General features: G+C 42.3%; 1 protein-coding gene across 1 annotated transcript; it reads left to right on the top strand.

Moving 5' to 3' along the window:
• The first annotated feature begins 4272 nt into the window (after positions 1–4272).
• LOC136399450 (zinc finger protein 211-like) lies at positions 4273–16559 on the top strand. Its single transcript, XM_066374617.1, has 3 exons — positions 4273–4490; positions 9038–9164; positions 10451–16559. Exons 1-3 carry the CDS (start codon positions 4305–4307, stop codon positions 12094–12096), a joined length of 1959 nt encoding a protein of 652 aa, XP_066230714.1. The 5' UTR covers positions 4273–4304; the 3' UTR covers positions 12097–16559.

Below are 16559 nucleotides of genomic sequence, written 5' to 3'. Positions count from 1 at the left end.
GTGCTTTGGCTTTCCTCTGACAGGTTTCATCTTGATTAATGGGAAAACATTTTTTATATTCCTATTGCTCATTTATACATAGTATTTGGAGAAATGTCTCTACATCATCAACCCCATTTCTAACTATTGATACTTTTGGACTAATGAGTTCTGAATACCTTTTAGTTTTTATATATTAATGTCCAGGAAAAGTATCAAATCTTTTTTGAATGTTTGGCAGAATTCACTAGTGAAAACATTGGTCCTGAGTTTTATTTTTGCAGATACTTCTGTGATTCCTAACAGCAAAGTTTCCCCTGAGTTTTCACAGAACCAACCACTAGAGTCAAAGCTTACACAGCACAGTGGCTGACAGAGGTAACTCTGGCCCTTGTTTTTGAACCTAGCCATCTTTATGTATGTTTGCTAATTTGGTCTCCCAATTAACCTTTTTGTGCAGGTCTACATTATTGGTTCTTCTGTGTTAATGTTTGTGTCAGTTCGGTTCTTATTGCTTCTCCTGTGGCTGTTTTTCTTTTGGACAGGTGTCTACTTTATTTCAATAGGGGGAGGAGTTTTTCTATCTCCTGTTTGGCCACCCTACTGATGTCACTCACATAGATGTATTTTCTGTGGTCAGTTTTGTGCTCTCTGACCATCACTCTCAAAAGGTTTTTTTGTTCTTTTTTATAAAATTTATGATCCTCAGCATTCCAGGTCAACACTTAATCCACTGCGCCAACACGGGTCAGACACAAAGGTATTTTCTTACTAACCAAAATACCAATAAGTTTGTCAGTATTTAATTCCTATATTTCAAAAATTTATTATTCTTAATTGGTATTTAAATTATTATTAAATACACTCTCATTATGCTTAGAGTATGCATTCTGTTTTTCATTATTTCTAAGGTTATGGCTCTGGACAGTGGGAGCAATGGATAGAGCATTGAACCGGCGTGCAGGTTTTTCAGGTCCAATTCCTGTCAGGGCACACAGGAGAAGTGACCATCTGCTTCTGTCCCTCACTCTCTCCCCCTTCTCTACCTTCTCTCCTGCAGCCAGTGACTCCAAGGTTGGCCTTTGGTGCTGAGGATAGCTCATTGGTCAGAGCGCAACCTCAGACGCTAAAAATAGCTCAGTTGATGGGAGCATTGCCCTCAGACAGGGTTGCCAGGTGGATACCAGTTCAGTGCATGTGTTAGTCTGTTGCACTATCTCGCCTCCTCTCACTTAAAGAAAAATAAGGAATAGAAATTGTGCTACATTCTTGTGTTATATTGATCATATGCATGATGGTGTAACTAGATGATTTCTCTAGTAAAATTTTCCAGATTATCTAATGCAGCCATACCTTGCTTGATTTGAGGAGCTTTATTGTCCCTCATTGATAAATGTATTTTCTAAAACATTCGACAAGATTGTCCACCCACAAATACATTACAATCTCCCCAAAATACAGATAATAGTTTGCTTTGATTTTTAGTCAATAAAATATTATTTATTTATTTTTGTTTTGAGAGAGAAGCTAGGAGAGACAGAAAAATCCAGCTGCTCCTGTATGTGCACTGATCAGGGAATCAAGTCAGCAACATCCACGCTCCCAGAGACAGGGCAAGGAGAGGGAAACATTTGTTGTTCCACTCAGGTTCGCATTCTTTGGTTGTATTCCATGTGTGTCTTCACTGGAGATTGAACCCGCAACCTTGTTATTTAGAGGCAATGTGCTTAACCAATTTAGTAAACCGGCCTGGGCCTAATAAGGTACTTTAAAATTAATGTATGTACATTACTCTTTTTTTTTTTTGTATTTTTCTGTAGTGAAAAACAGGGAGGCAGAGAGACAGACTCTAGTTTGCACTTGACAGGGATCCATTGGGCATGCACAAAAGGGGGCAATGCTCAGCCCATCTGGGGCATTGGTCTGTTGCAACCAGAGCCATTCTAGTGCCTGAGATGGAAGCCATGGAGCCATCCTTAGTCCCCGGGCTGACTTTGCTCCAATGGAGCCTTGGCTGCAGGAGGAAAAGAGAGACAGAGAGGAAGGAGAAGGGGAAGTGCAGAGACGCAGATGGGAGCTTCTGTGTGTTCTGGAAGGGAATTGACCTTGAAACATCCACATACCTAACCGATGCTCTACCACTGAGACAACGGACAGGGGCTGTACATTACTTTTTTTTTTTACAGGGACAGAGAGAGAGTCCGAGAGAAGGATAGATAGGGACAGACAGACAGGAACAGAGAGAGATGAGAAGAATCAATCATCAGTTTTTCGTTGTGACACCTTAGTTGTTCATTGATTGCTTTCTCATATTACCTTTACTGCGGGCCTTCAGCAGACCGAGTAACCTCTTGCTCGAGCCAGAGACCTTGAGTCCAAGCTGTTGAGCTTTGTTCAAACCAGATGAGTCCGCGCTCAAGCTAGTGACCTCAGGGTCTCGAACCTGGGTCCTCCGCATTCCAGTCCGATGCTCTATCCACTGCGCCACTGCATGTCAGGCTACATTACTATTTTCTGACATAACTTTATACCATACTTCACTGACTACAGTAAAATATGTTAGAAACATAAATTTTATATGCACATGGGAATTACAAATTAATGTGACTGGTGTTATGGGCATGTTTTTTTGGTTCATCTGGAACGCAACAAGCATCGTCTCTGGAATGCCTGTAATTGCCTGTCGTTGATGTCCTCAACATGTTCTTCATTGTTTAAAATAGATTAGAGGCAGAAGCATTAGTTTAAATCCAGCCTGATCCTTGGCTCTTTGGCACAGGCAGAGCTGAGACTTCTGATATCATCAGAGGCAGATGCCCTTAAGTATTCGTGTCTGTTTTGTAACATTAAAATTGCATAAGGGTCCAAACTGAAGCAGGATAGATAGCATGAACAACTTCAGCCACCTCTCCCAGTGACATTCTGAAGGAAAAATCCTGATGGCAGATGGCCTATTTGTCATGAAGCAGTGTGCCTTGCAGTCAGAAAGAGCACATCCTGAAGAAAGAAAGGCAACACCAGCAGGCTAGGGAAGCTGCATGGGAGCATCAGTGACAACCATGCCCTAGAAATCACTTCTACCGGTGGTGCTAGAGCACGCTTAGTAGTCTGAATGTATTCTCGGGGAATATGCAGTGGTGAGATTCAGCCAGTTTGCACCAGTTCAGCAAAACCGATATCTAATTTTTTGTTGAGTTTGATGAGCCAGATGTTAAAACGTCACTTGTAATCAGGGTTCTCTCTAAGGTGGGTGCCTGGGCAGCTGCCCTATGTGAAAATAAAAAATTTACTTTTCTTACTCTTTTTTTTTAAATGTTCATCTGTGCAATAAAATATTCTATGGGCTTGTAGAAATGTTCATTCCATCCATAGGTGAAATAAATTGCAAGTGTAGGTGCCAATCAAGGAGCAATATGGAGGCTGACTAGGCAGAGTCACAGTGATAGAGCATCAGACTGTGACAGAGAGGACCCAGGTTCAAAATCTGAGGTCGGTGGCTTGAGCGTGGGCTCACCTGCTTGAGCACGGGGTTGCTGGCTTGAGTGTGAGATCATAGACATGACCCCATGGTCACTGGCTTAAAGCCCAAGGTTGCTGGCTTGAGTGCAAGGCTGCTGGCTTGAGCAAGGGTTTATTAGCTCTGCTGGAGGCCATTGGTCAAAGAATATATGAGAAAGCAGTGAATGAACAATAAGATACCACAATAAAATTTGATGCTTCTCATCTCTTTCTTCTTGTCTTTCTGTACCTATCTTTTCCATTCTCTGTCTCCTTCTGTCGCAGAAAAAAAGAGAGAGAGAGAAGAGGAAGCAATATGCAAATGTCTTAACAGTTTTATTGTATTTTTGTCAGGTATTATTTAATATTTATTCATTAATATTTAAAAACATAACAATCTAGTTTTGTGTACCTCTTTTATTGTTCTCATTTAAGTATTAAATGCATGAAATAATAAACTACCGTTTGTTGTATTTTTTTTAATACTGAAAACGTTCATTAGAGTAGAGAACTAGTAGTTAAATTAGTTGAATCCCACCAGTTAAACATTTTCCCAAATCCACTCCTGTAGTAGGCTAAGGAATTAGAGAATCTCCTTTTGGACTTTAAGAACTACATAACCCAGAATACTCATTTGCAGTTGTGTACTATTGTAGGAACTATATTACTCAGAATGCTCATTTCCAGGAGGCTAGTACTGTAGGAACTACACTCCCCAGAAAGCTCATATCCGGGTTGGCAGTAGTATATGGGGCGGGACTTCCGTTGCTTTACTTCCCGGCATTTCCTCTTCTCAATGGAATCTCACAGCGTCAGAGCTACCAGTGATGGTGGGATTAGACGCAAAAGGCGAAAAAGTGAAGTTCCCGTGGCAAGTGAGGCTCCGTGACGACAACCGGGTGACGCGCGCTGGTTCGGACAGAGACCGCGGGACGGGGCTGCCTCCTCGCCCGCTGCTCCTGCTCCGCCCCCAGAGTGCGATGGCGGCGGCCGCGCTGAGGCGCCCGGCTGAGGTGAGCGTCCCGGACCCTCTCCGCCTCACCCCTCCAAACCCGTAGCCCCAGGGCGGGGGCCAGTCACGTCCTGCAGCCCAGGCCCCAAGGTCCCGGATCGTGAGTCCCTCGTGGGTGACACCCATTGTGACGGGGCTGGAAAAGGTGACATGCTGATGTACCGCGGACCCGGGAGAGACCCGGAAGACTGCGATTTCTCATCTTTTAAAAAAAAAAAAATTTATTGATTGATTTTTAGAGAGAAGGAAGAGAGAGAGAGAAGGGGGAGGAGCAGGAAGCATCAACTCCCATATGTGCCTTGACCAGGCAAGCCCAAGGTTTCGAACCAGCAACTTCAGTGTTCCAGGTCTATGCTTTATCCCACTGCGCCACCACAGGTCAGGCACCGATTTCTCTTCTGTCTGCGTGAAACAGTCTGAGGTGCAGTCACATCATCACTGAGAGGCTGAGGATTGTACCTGATTCTTAGAGTCCTTGGAGCCGTGGAAGGTTGTGAACAGAAAGGGTCAGAGCCTGTGTTATGCGTTTATTAACTTTAAAATAACTTTAAATCCTGCTGAGAGAAACAGACTGTAATGGGGGGGGGGGGTGAGGACAGGACCTCCTTGTGGAAGGTCACAGAGCTGGTCAGAGGCTGCGCTGAGGTCTGCGTCACAGAGGAAGTAACCAGACTTCAGGGCTGGGTGGGGATAGAAAGGGACCTGCGTATCTGGGGTAAAGTGTGGTTGTATGCGACTTCCTACAAGATCTGAAGTTGAAAAGACCACTCTTGTCTTGCTAAACTATTTAGTTAGTTACAATTAATTTATAGGTGGGTTTGTTAGGTAGTTCACAATGTAAAATGAAAGTAATTAGAATTCAATTGAATAGGTAAAGATACTCATAGTAAGCCTAATAACATAGATTTTAATTCACTCATGGTGAAGACTAGTGGATGGCTAAGTCTAGGTGCTCCCTTCAGTGGGGTCCCGAAAGAATTTCTTGGAGAGGCACAGAGCTTTGTGGCAGTTACCAGATGGTTGTCGTGGGTCTTGTAGAGTCTGAGTTGGTGTGTGGGTGTCTCAGGAAACTGACTTGATCTTCATCCTTGCTACTTATATCTGGTTTGGCCACAGTTCATGTCATTGAGTTGCATTATCCACCTCAAACATGTCATATGTGGGCTTCATAAGGTTGACAGACAGAGTTACCAGAGAAAAGAATAACCCAGTTACATTTTGGTAATTGGGCCTTAATTAGGGGGCTTTTATATAAAGCAGGTGTCGGGAACCTTTTTGGCTGAAAGCCATGAACGCCACATATTTTAAAATGTAATTCCGTGAGAGCCATACAATGACTCTTTTTTTTTTTTTTTTTACAGAGGCAGAGATAGACAGGGACAGACAGACAGGAACGGAGAGAGATGAGAAGCATCAATCATCAGTTTCTCGTTGCGCGTTGCAGCTTCTTAGTTATTCATTGATTGCTTTCTCACATGTGCCTTGACCGCAGGCCTTCAGCAGACCGAGTAACCCCCTGCTGGAGCCAGGGATCTTGGGTCCAAGCTGGTGAGCTCTTTGCTCAAGCCAGATGAGCCCGCGCTCAAGCTGGCGACCTCGGGGTCTCGAACCTGGGTCCTTCTGCATCCCAGTCCAACGCTCTATCCACTGCACCACCACCTGGTCAGGCAGTACAACGACTCTTATGCATTCGCATTATCCAATAAAAATTTGGTGTTGTCCCAGAGGACAGCTGTGATTGGCCCCAGCCACCTGCAACCATGAACATGAGCGGTAGGAAATGAATGGATTGTAATACATGAGAATGTTTTATATTTTAACATTTTTTTTATTAAAGATTTGTCTGCGAGCCAGATGCAGCCATCAAAAGAGCCACATCTGGCTTGTGAGCCATAGGTTCCCAACCCCTGATGTAAAATATAGTTAACCTAATTCCCACATGGTATTGGTACTCAGTTAAAATATGAAGTTCTCTCAGAATGGCATAAGCTGGTTACACCTAAATCACTTTCCTTTTTACATTAATTTGATTTTATGTTTTTTGTAACAACTCTGTAAACTAGAAAAGAAAGGACAGCATGTCACAGTCTCTCCCTGGTGGTGACACTACCTTATAGTGTCTCCAGACTCTTCCTTAAGTATTTATTTGACTCTTAAATATGGGGACCCTCAGGATATCTTGAATCCTCATTTCCTGAGTGCTGGCCGGAGGTAACATCTGGATGCTTTGGTTTCTGGTGTCAATATAAGAAATTTTCAAAAGTGCATCAAATTTATAAAAACGTTTATTTTAGCCATAGAGACTACAATTGCCAAAAAAGGAAATATCAACAGTGCTAGAAAATGCTCCAGAAAAGCGCAATTTTGATACATATTTTATCAGAATCAAAGTAGGAAGTTGTACAAAGTTTACCTGAAATATATTGGTGATAGATTATGGAGGGGGAACAGAGTAAAACAGGAAAATCTATTAAGTTCTATAACAAGTGAAAATACATACTTCTTTTACATTGGGGGAGTATATGTTAGTTAACAGTTACTTAACATAAAATAACAGTAAAGAGTTTTGTGGTCTTCCTCTGTTTCCATGTTTGTGTCATGAGGGATCAGGGAAAAGGAAATTATCCTGGCATTCCAAAGATCTGTTATCAAAAAGACAATAGACAGCCTCAGTTAAGGTAAAAATGTGCTATTTTCAGGGAAGATACTGGCTTAGGATATGACTACATATCATGAAAGTTTTAATTTCAGTCATTCTTTATAGTTATTTTCAGCCTCCAAGCTTGTAAGGTGCTATGCAGGCTTCCACTGAAATTGTCAGGTTTAGTATATGGCCCACCCTTATTGTTTTGGTCTACCCTGGCAGCAAATATAATAAGTTATGAAAGGTTATTCAGGGAACAACACTTGCATGTGGGAATGCTTGGAGAAGCCACAGAGCTAAAAGTAGGTACCACAGGTCTTTATTCTTTGTATTTAAAATAGGATTCTGGAATCAAAACTCAGACTTGACAATCACCCAATGATAATGTAGTCTTCTGTTGTAAAGATAATGGGGACTTTGCACGGGATGAAGGAGTTAGTCTTTCCTGGGTTTAAGAGTCTTGCCCTGACCTGTGGTGGTCCAGTGGACCAAGCGTCGACCTGGAACGCTGAGGTTGCTGGTTCAAAACCCTGGGCTTGCCTGGTCAAGGCACATATGGGAGTTGATGCTTCCTGCTCCTCCCCCCTTCTCTCTCTCTCTCTCTCTCTCTCTCTCTGTCTCTCTTCTCTAAAATGAATAAATAAAAATAATTAAAAAAAAAGAAAAAAAAAAAAAGAGTCTTCCTGTACCTGCATAGTGTAGACATATTGTGGGTTAAGAGAGGTGGCAAGGAGCCCAGGACTAGGTGAGTTTTGTTGTAATCCAGAGCAGTGCTTCTTCACTAGACTTGTGACCATGGAAGTAGAAAGAAATGTTGAGTTATGTTTTTCCCCACGTATTATTTATTTATACAGAGAGAATCAGAGGGAGAGAGGAAGGGAGAGAGATGTGAAGGGTCAACTCATTGTTGCAGGATTTTACTAGTTCATTGATTACTTTTTATATGAGTGCTTTGGCTGGGAGGTGCCAAGACAGCCATTGAACCCTTGCTCAATCAGTGAACTGGGGCTCAAGCTAATGCCCTTGAGCTTCAATTCAGTGACCATGAGATCATGCCAGTGATACCAAGCTCAAGCCAGGACCCTGCACTCATTTAGTGTGACTGTGCTCTAGTAGATGAGCCAGCGCTCAAGCTGTGAACTCGGAGTTTAAAACTTCAGACCTCAGCGTCCCTGGTCAACGATGCTCTATCCACCGTACCAGCAACAGTTAGCCTATTGGTTCATTTTAAAAATAAGAATGTAGTAGAGTTTCATATTTGCAGCTGTTGGAGAAAAAAGGAGGAGTTGAAGATCACCCAAGGGTTCTTGGTTTTAGGAGCCAGAATGTTGGAGGATACATCAACTGTACTGGGAACTTAACTTAATTTTCTTTGTCAATATTATAAGATTTTTTTTTGTTTGTTTGTTTTTTTGTTAACAGTTTCATAAGTTTGAAAGAACAGTGAGTTGAGACATCAAGTTGGCAGCTGAACAGATAGTCCTGGATATTTGGGGAGTGTCTGGGCATGGAGACATAGAAGAGTGGTAGCCCTTTTGTGCACTTGGGTAGTGCTGTTAATGACCAGGGGGCTACAGAAGAGCATGTGACCCCTCGTTCAAGCCAGCAACCAGGGGTCAAGCCAGCGACCTTGGGCTTCAAGCCAGTGACCTCTGGGCTCATGCCAGTGTTCATGAATCATGTCTATGATCTCACGCTCAAGCCAACGACCCCACGCTTAAGCTGGATGAGCCTGTACTCAAGCCAGTAACCTCAGGGTTTCTAATTTGGGTGGTCTGTGTTTCAGGCCGATGTTTTATCCACTGTGCCACCACCTGGTCAGATGTATGGGTAAGATTTCTATGTAGTATAATTGTGGTTTCTCAGAGAGACTGTTCTGGATTCATTTGTATTACTTCTGGCAGGTTGATGTGACTTTTGAGGATGTTGCTGTGTACTTCTCCAGGGAAGAATGGTGCCTCCTTGATGAGGCTCAGAAATGCCTGTACCTGGAAGTGATGTTGGAGAACTTTGCATTTATATCCTCACTGGGTAAGACCCTGACTCTCCTGGTGCACTACTTGAGCATGCTGCACCCCTTTTTACTCAGTCTTGCACTTTGCTTTTTCTATTTTCATCTCTTAGAGACTAAATGAGACTTACATCCAGGGGCCAATGGAAAGCAGCAGCTGGACTTTGGGTTACTCTGATTCTTTTTCCAGGGATCTTCATTTTTGCTTCACTGTCTCTAGCTTTAATAAACTGACTCTCATTTTCAAAAAATAAACCACAAATAAAAGTCAAGCCTGACAAGTGGTGGCACAATGGATAGAGTGTTGGACTGGGATGCAGAGGATGCATGTTTAAAACCCTGAGGGTACCATCTTGACTACAGGCTCATCCAGCTTGATGGTGGGCTCACCACCCTGAGCACAGGGTCAATGGATTGTGTGTGGGATCATAGACAGGACCTCATGGTCACTGAATTGAGTCCAAGGTCACTGGCTTGAGTAAAAGGTCACTGGCTCAGCTGCAGCCCCCCATCAAGTCACATACGAAAAAGCAATCAATAAAAAAAGTCTGCAAGTTCGAGTCAATGCTTCTCATCTCTCTTCTTTCTATCTCATTCTCTCTGTCTCTATGTCTGTCCACTTAATTTTTTTTTAATTTTGTTTCTATATGTAGCTTGGTAAGGTCTTTAAAATTATTTATTTTGAAGTCTTTCTTTTTTGTGACAGAGAAAGAAAGAGGACCAGATAGGGAAAGACATACAGGAAGGGAGAGAGATGCAAAGCATCAATTCTTCACTGTAGCTCCTTTGTCTCCTTAGTTGTTCATTGATTGCTTTTTCATAATGTGCCTTCACCAGGGAGTTTTAGCTGAGCAGGTGACCCCTTGCTCAAGACAGTTACCTCTGCTTCAAGCCATTGACTTTGGGCTCAGGCCTGTGACTGCGCACTGAAGCTGGTGAGCCCCCACTTGATGGATGAGCTCACAATCAAGCCAGTGACCTCAAAGTTTTGCATGTGGGTTCTGTGTATCACAAGCCAACACTCTTTCCACTTCACCACTGCCTGGTCAGTCACCCTGCCTTTATATTTTGTGTTTTATCTTACACTTATATCTTTGTGTTTTTGTTCCTGAGATCTTCAAACTTTGCTGACTATTTAGGTCAGGGAGTTCATAACAGCCATTTACTCAGGGTCTAACTCACTTGTCTTGAAAATAATCCTATAGAATAATGCCTAACTATGACAGATGGACATTTGTGATGAGGTTACTCTCTGCTTATAAGCTCAACATGTGTTTCACCAGGGTTTTTTGTTGTTATTGGTCAGGTTGCTGCTGTGGAACAGAAGATGTGGAGGAACATATTGAAGAGATCATTTCTATAAGAGTGTCACAGGCAAAGAATCCTAATATAGCTTTGTCTTCCCAGAAGAGCCACCCATGTGAAAGTTGTGGAGCAGTCTTGAGAGACATTTTCTTCTTAATTGATCAGCAGGGAACACAAAAGAGCCAGAAACTGTTGAGTTGTGGGGCATGTTCAAAAGAATTTTATTTCAATTCAGAGTATGTTCAGAGCCAGGCTCAGCACGTGAAAAAGAAGCCTTTCAGAAGAGGTGTGCACAGCGTCTCACTTGTGAAGGGCAATTTTGACGTGTCCCAGAAACCTACTTGTGGGGAGGTTGGTCAGTGCATCCTTACCAGCTCTGGACATCTTCAACAGCCAGATGTTCACACCAGGGACAGGTCAAATGAAATGTCTACATCTTGGGTGACTTCTCAAAGAAGAAAAAATTATTACAACAGGAAAAAATGTAAGAAAGCCATTGGGTACAACAAAACACTTTTTCAGGACCATGGTGTTCATAATGTAAGAGAGGGTTTTGTGTGTCATGAATGTAAGAAATATTTTACATCAGTCTCTGGCCTTCATTATCATCAGAGTATTCACAATGGAAAGAGAACTTATGGATGCAGTGATTGTGGTAAATCCTTTTCCAGTAGCACTTACCTTCGTTATCATCAGAGATTTCACAGTGGAGAAAGGCCTTATGAGTGCAATGAATGTGGAAAATCTTTTATCAGTAAGAATGACTTTCATCGTCATCAGAGAGTTCATACTGGAGAAAGACCTTATAAGTGCAGTGAATGTGGGAAATCATTTTTTAGGAATTGGATCCTTCATATTCATCAGAGAGTTCACACAGGAGAAAGGCCTTATGAGTGCAATGAATGTGGGAAATCTTTTACCGTAAACTCGAAACTTCTTTATCATCAGAAAGTTCACACTGGAAAAAGGCCTTATGAGTGCTGTGAATGTGGGAAATCTTTTTTCAGGAATTGGGACCTTCATATTCATCAGAGAGTTCACACAGGAGAAAGGCCTTATGGGTGCAATGAATGCGGGAAGTCTTTTACCATAAAATCTAAACTTCATTATCATCAGAAAGTTCACACAGGAGAAAGGCCTTATGAGTGCAGTGAATGTGGAAAATCTTTTTCTAATCGCAGTAGTCTTTGTTATCATCAGAGAATTCACACAGGAGAAAGGCCTTATAAGTGCAGTGAATGTGGAAAATCTTTTTCCAGTAGTAGTGGCCTTCGATATCATCAGGTAGTTCACACAGGAGAAAGGCCCTATGAGTGCAGTGAATGTAAGAAATCCTTTATCACAAAAATTGCTTTGCATCGTCATCAGAGAATTCACACTGGAGAAAGGCCTTATGAGTGTCATGAATGTGGGAAATCTTTTATCAGGAAGTCTAACCTTCATTATCATCAGAGAGTTCACACTGGAGAAAGGCCTTTTGAGTGCAGTCAATGTGGAAAATCTTTTTCCAGTAGCACTGGCCTTCAATATCATCAGAGAATTCACACTGGAGAAAGGCCTTACGAGTGCAGTGAGTGTGGGAAATCTTTTCCTTTCAATTCTCAGCTGTCTAAGCACATGAAAATTCACATTAGAGGACAGTCATAGATATATTGGAAATGTACAGTTTTTAAATAAGTGTTAACAACTGTGTAGGTAACTCTGAGGCTCCATTTACCTAATTTTAATTATATGCACCCAAATGTCAATCATATGGAGAGTTTCGATAGGTTTCACTTAGGGAGGAAGCATGTGTGTCTATGTTGTACTGTCTAAGGTATCCAGGACTCTTGCCAGATTTATATCTGCAAATTTCTGTGGCCAAAGTTACTTCACCTGTACCATCTAGCAGGTATCCACTTTTTACATCAGCCACTATCCTAATGTCTTAGAGAAGTTGATTTTTTTCTCTTAATTTGTTGGAAGAAATTGTAGGTAGTGTGAGCTGTTAGAGAATCTGCATTTCTTTAACTCTGATAAGTTGTGACGGGACCTGACTCAGGGTTGACCTGAGAGAACATCATCTGCATTCAGCTGGCAGCTTGCAGATGGACTGCCTTTTCAGGGACCTGGTTTTCCTAAATACCTGTGATGAATATTTTCAATGAGGAAGTCACCAATGCAAGAAATACCATAGCCATGTTCTATTGTATTGTAAAATAAGGAAGGCCCTTTTGTTCAAGTACTCTTTAATTTTGGATGTTTTATTTACTGTGTTATTTAGGTTATAAGTAGATTTTGGCTCCAGGGCATAAAGTTGACAACAGCTTTTACATTAGTCTCAAACTTTCTCTGCCTTTGAAGGTACAGTGTTGTACTGAAATCAGCTTTTGCCAAATTTTCACTTTTGCCCATATCCTCCTAGGATATACTGCGTGATTCTCTGGTCCTCATGTGGAGCCTGGATGCCATGAGTTTTAAGAGACTCAGAGATAAATTTGAAGTGTTGGTAGGTGTCGCAACATCAGTTGGTTTTGGGAACACATGACATTTTTTCTTGTTTACAAGGACTGCCAGTATTGGTGAAAGAAGTCATTTTTGAAAAGTTTCAAAGGGCTATGTATTTTTTTTTCAGTGAGAGAAGGGGAGACAAAGAGACTGACTCCTGGATCCTGCCTGACCAGAATCCACCTGGCAATTTCAGTAAGGGGCGATACTTTTTTTCATTTGGGGCATTGCTCCATTGCTCAGCAACTGAACTCTTCTTCGTGCCCGAGAAGTTGCGATGGAGCATTCCTCATGGGTCCAACTCACTCTATTTGAGCCATGGCTGCAGGAGTGAGAGAGGGAGAGAGAAGCAAGGGGGGGGGGGTGTAAAAGCAGATGGGTGCTTCTCCTGTGTGCCCTGCTTGGGAATCAAACCAGCAACATCAACATGCCAGGCTGACACTCTGAAACTGAGTCGAATAAATAGGGTGCCATGTGTCCTAATGTCTGCAGTTGAATGATTGACATTTTCACAGTAACAAAAGTAATTATATTTTAAAACTGAATTTTCCCTACTTTCAAAAATTTACTTTTTTCTTGTGATATGTGCTAAACCATTTTATGTTTACATTATATATCTTAGCATATTTATTTCAAATGTCCTACATTATTGTGTTATATTTGTCATATGTATGTTGGTGTAACTAGGTCAATTATTTAGTAAAATGTTCCAGATTCTCCAATGTGGATATGCATAGTTTGATTGAGATGTGCTCAGTTGACCTTCACAGATAACACGTTTTCATAAACATGATGGCAAGACCCTCCACCTGCAACATGACTGTAACTCAGTGAAGGCTCAGATGATGGTTTGCATTTTTTAGAAATAAGTATTTTAATCAAACTATGTACATTATTATGTTTGACATAATGCTTAGGCTCGCTTAGTAGACTATAATACTGTACCATATGACCATAAATTTTATATCCACTAGGGAACCAACAAATTAGTATGACTAGTTGTTTTTGTTGTTTTTTTTCAGAGACAGAGAGTCGGAGAGAGGGATAGATAGGGACAGACAGGAACAGAGAGAGATGAGAAGCATCAATTATCAGTTTTTTGTTGCAACACCTTAGTTGTTCATTGATTGCTTTCTCATATGTGCCTTGACCGTGGGGCTACAGCAGACTGAGTAACCCCTTGCTCGAGCCTGCAACCTTGGGTCCTAGCTGGTGAGCTTTTTGCTTAAGCCAGATGATCCCGCACTCAAGCTGGCGACCTTGGGGTCTCAAACCTGGGTCCTCCACATCCCAGTCCAACACTCTATCTACTGTGCCACTGCCTGGTCAGGCTGTATGACAAGATTTATTGACATTATTTACTTGGTTACTCTGGAACAAAACCCACATTGTCTCAGGAATGCTCGTAATTGCATTTCTGTGATGTCCTCAAGATGTTCCCTATTGTTTGTTATAAACTAGAGTCAGAACAAATACAGGTTGACTCTAGCCACACTGCTAAAATAGCAGAGCTGAGACTTCCGATAGCATCAGGATCAGATGCTTAAGTATTAGTGTGTGTTTTGTGACATTAAGTTTGCATAGTGGGCCCAACTGAGGCAGTGCACATAATATTAGTTTTTTTTTTATCAATTTCCCCCATGACATTCTGCTTGGAGGAATCAGACCCAGATGGCCTGATAAACAAGAAACAGGACAGGGTGCCTGACATCAGCAAGAGCACATTCTGAAGAAAAATATGCAAGAACATCTGCTAAAGAAAGTCACATATGCACGCCATACACAACTATTCCCTAGAAATAGGCCCAGGCCAGTTTGCTTAGTGGATAGAGCATCAGCCTGGAGTACAAACATCCCTCATTCATTTCCTGGTCACAGCACACATTAGAAATGACCATCTGCTTCTCTTTCCCTTCTTCTACTCCTCCCTCTGTTCCTCTTTTTTTTTTTTTTTTCCAGCAGGGGAGGAGAAAGAATTTGGAGTAGATGGCAAATAAGAAACAGGTTTTTGCGAAGGGAGGGGAGAGAGAGTTGGGAGTCCGCGGAGAAGGAAAGATTAGGAGTGGAGGTTTTAGGTGAGGTTTCTCTGGCCAGAAAAAGGCCTGCGCGGTGGAACAGACGGCACAGAGATTAAGGACAGGTGCACAAATAATTAGAAGCCGTGTATGTAAGAGATCTCCAATCAGTTCCCAGCTTTTTTGGCGATAGTTAAATTGGTGAGGGTGTTAACACCGAAAGTCCCTTCAGGAGGCTAATTGAGTGGGTTCTGTGGCCTGGCCACAGCGTAGAAGAAGAACAGTTTCTTCTTCCTTAGAGAGGGAGATTCCTGTGCCCCAACAGCCGACCTCAGTTCTCGGAGTGGTCAGACTTGAGCATTAGCGTCCTAAAAACTCAAGGTCTAGCCATGGATGAAAGTGGATGTGCTTGGGGAGGTCTCCACAAGCACACGCTCACTCAGACGGATGGAAAAGACTTCCCTGACGTAGCTACGGTTTCAGACAGGGAGTCTCAGAAGAAAGAACCGAGAGGAATGCTGGAGGCAGGGGACTTACCGCACCTTGCGCCGAAGTGGGTGTAAGTCGGAGATCCTGGTTCTTTCTCGGAGGGGAGGGGAAAGGAGCAGTCCTTGTGGACTTCTAACTCCTTCCTGGGTTTCGGCACCAAAATGTAAGGTATTTTTCCCTGCTGAGAAGAAAGGAACGGGCCAGAGCTGCAAAGTGTGGAATAGCATATGGCTTTATTGAATACAGAGCGCACATCCCGCCCGGCAAGGTTCCCTGGCCCCGAGGAAAAAGAAAGATGGAGGAGAGATGGAGGCTAGGAAAATTGCCTCTGTCTGTTCCTCTTTTGCAGTCAATGACTTATTTGGTTCAAGTGTTACCCCAGGTTGTGAGGATGGCTCAATTGATTTGAGCAACAGCCCCAGATGGAGGTTGCTGGGTGGATCCTGGTAGGGGCAAGTGTGTTGTTTTTTTCAGGGTTTCATGAAGAGGATCCACAAAGGAATGAGGCAGCAGCAATACTGTAAGTGGAGGACCCCAATCTCTCCAGGATTGAGGTTCCTTGGAGAGATCAGCTATCCAATTTATTAAGCAGAAGCATGACATCATGATGAGAAACTAACAAGCAGAACATATTGTCCAATTTTCTTATTTAGTTTTGCAAAACTGATTGGATTGCTCTTGGCCTTTCTGAGACATAAGACCACATCATCTGCTGTCTGATTCGTGACCTGCAGAAGGCTCCAGCAAGGCCTTGCATTGTGTCTTTGAGGCCTTACCTGGACATGCAACTGCCTTCAGTCATGTATGCTTGGTCTCGACTTCCACTTCCTCAGGATGGGAACAGAAATTCACTTGGTACATTGGCTTTCCTCCAACATCTCCCTGCTTTTTCTTTAACTCATTCTGCAACATTATGGTATACAAAGAGGCTTGTCCTTCAGAATGACACAAGTCACTTTTGCTTTTTCTCCAAACTAAGCAAATACAAAAACATAAAACAGCAATGACAATTAATGTGCTTATTGTAAAAGCTCCTAATACCATTAAATGTTTAACAGGGTTTAGCTCAAATAACCCATCAGCAATATTACTTAATAAAAGTATACTAAAGCAGTTTCA

Source organism: Saccopteryx leptura, chromosome 3, assembly GCF_036850995.1.
Source record: "Saccopteryx leptura isolate mSacLep1 chromosome 3, mSacLep1_pri_phased_curated, whole genome shotgun sequence".
In the NCBI taxonomy this organism is placed as follows: domain Eukaryota; kingdom Metazoa; phylum Chordata; class Mammalia; order Chiroptera; family Emballonuridae; genus Saccopteryx; species Saccopteryx leptura.
This window is presented reverse-complemented; position numbering and strand designations above follow the sequence as displayed.

Excerpts from the sequence above, each read along its gene's own strand:
- LOC136399450 (XM_066374617.1), top strand. The coding sequence starts at position 4,305 with ATGGTGGGATTAGACGCAAAAGGCGAAAAAGTGAAGTTCCCGTGGCAA. Across the intron at positions 4,491-9,037 it reads CGCTGAGGCGCCCGGCTGAG|GTTGATGTGACTTTTGAGGA; the intron begins GTGAGCGTCCCG and ends TACTTCTGGCAG. Across the intron at positions 9,165-10,450 it reads TGCATTTATATCCTCACTGG|GTTGCTGCTGTGGAACAGAA; the intron begins GTAAGACCCTGA and ends GTTATTGGTCAG.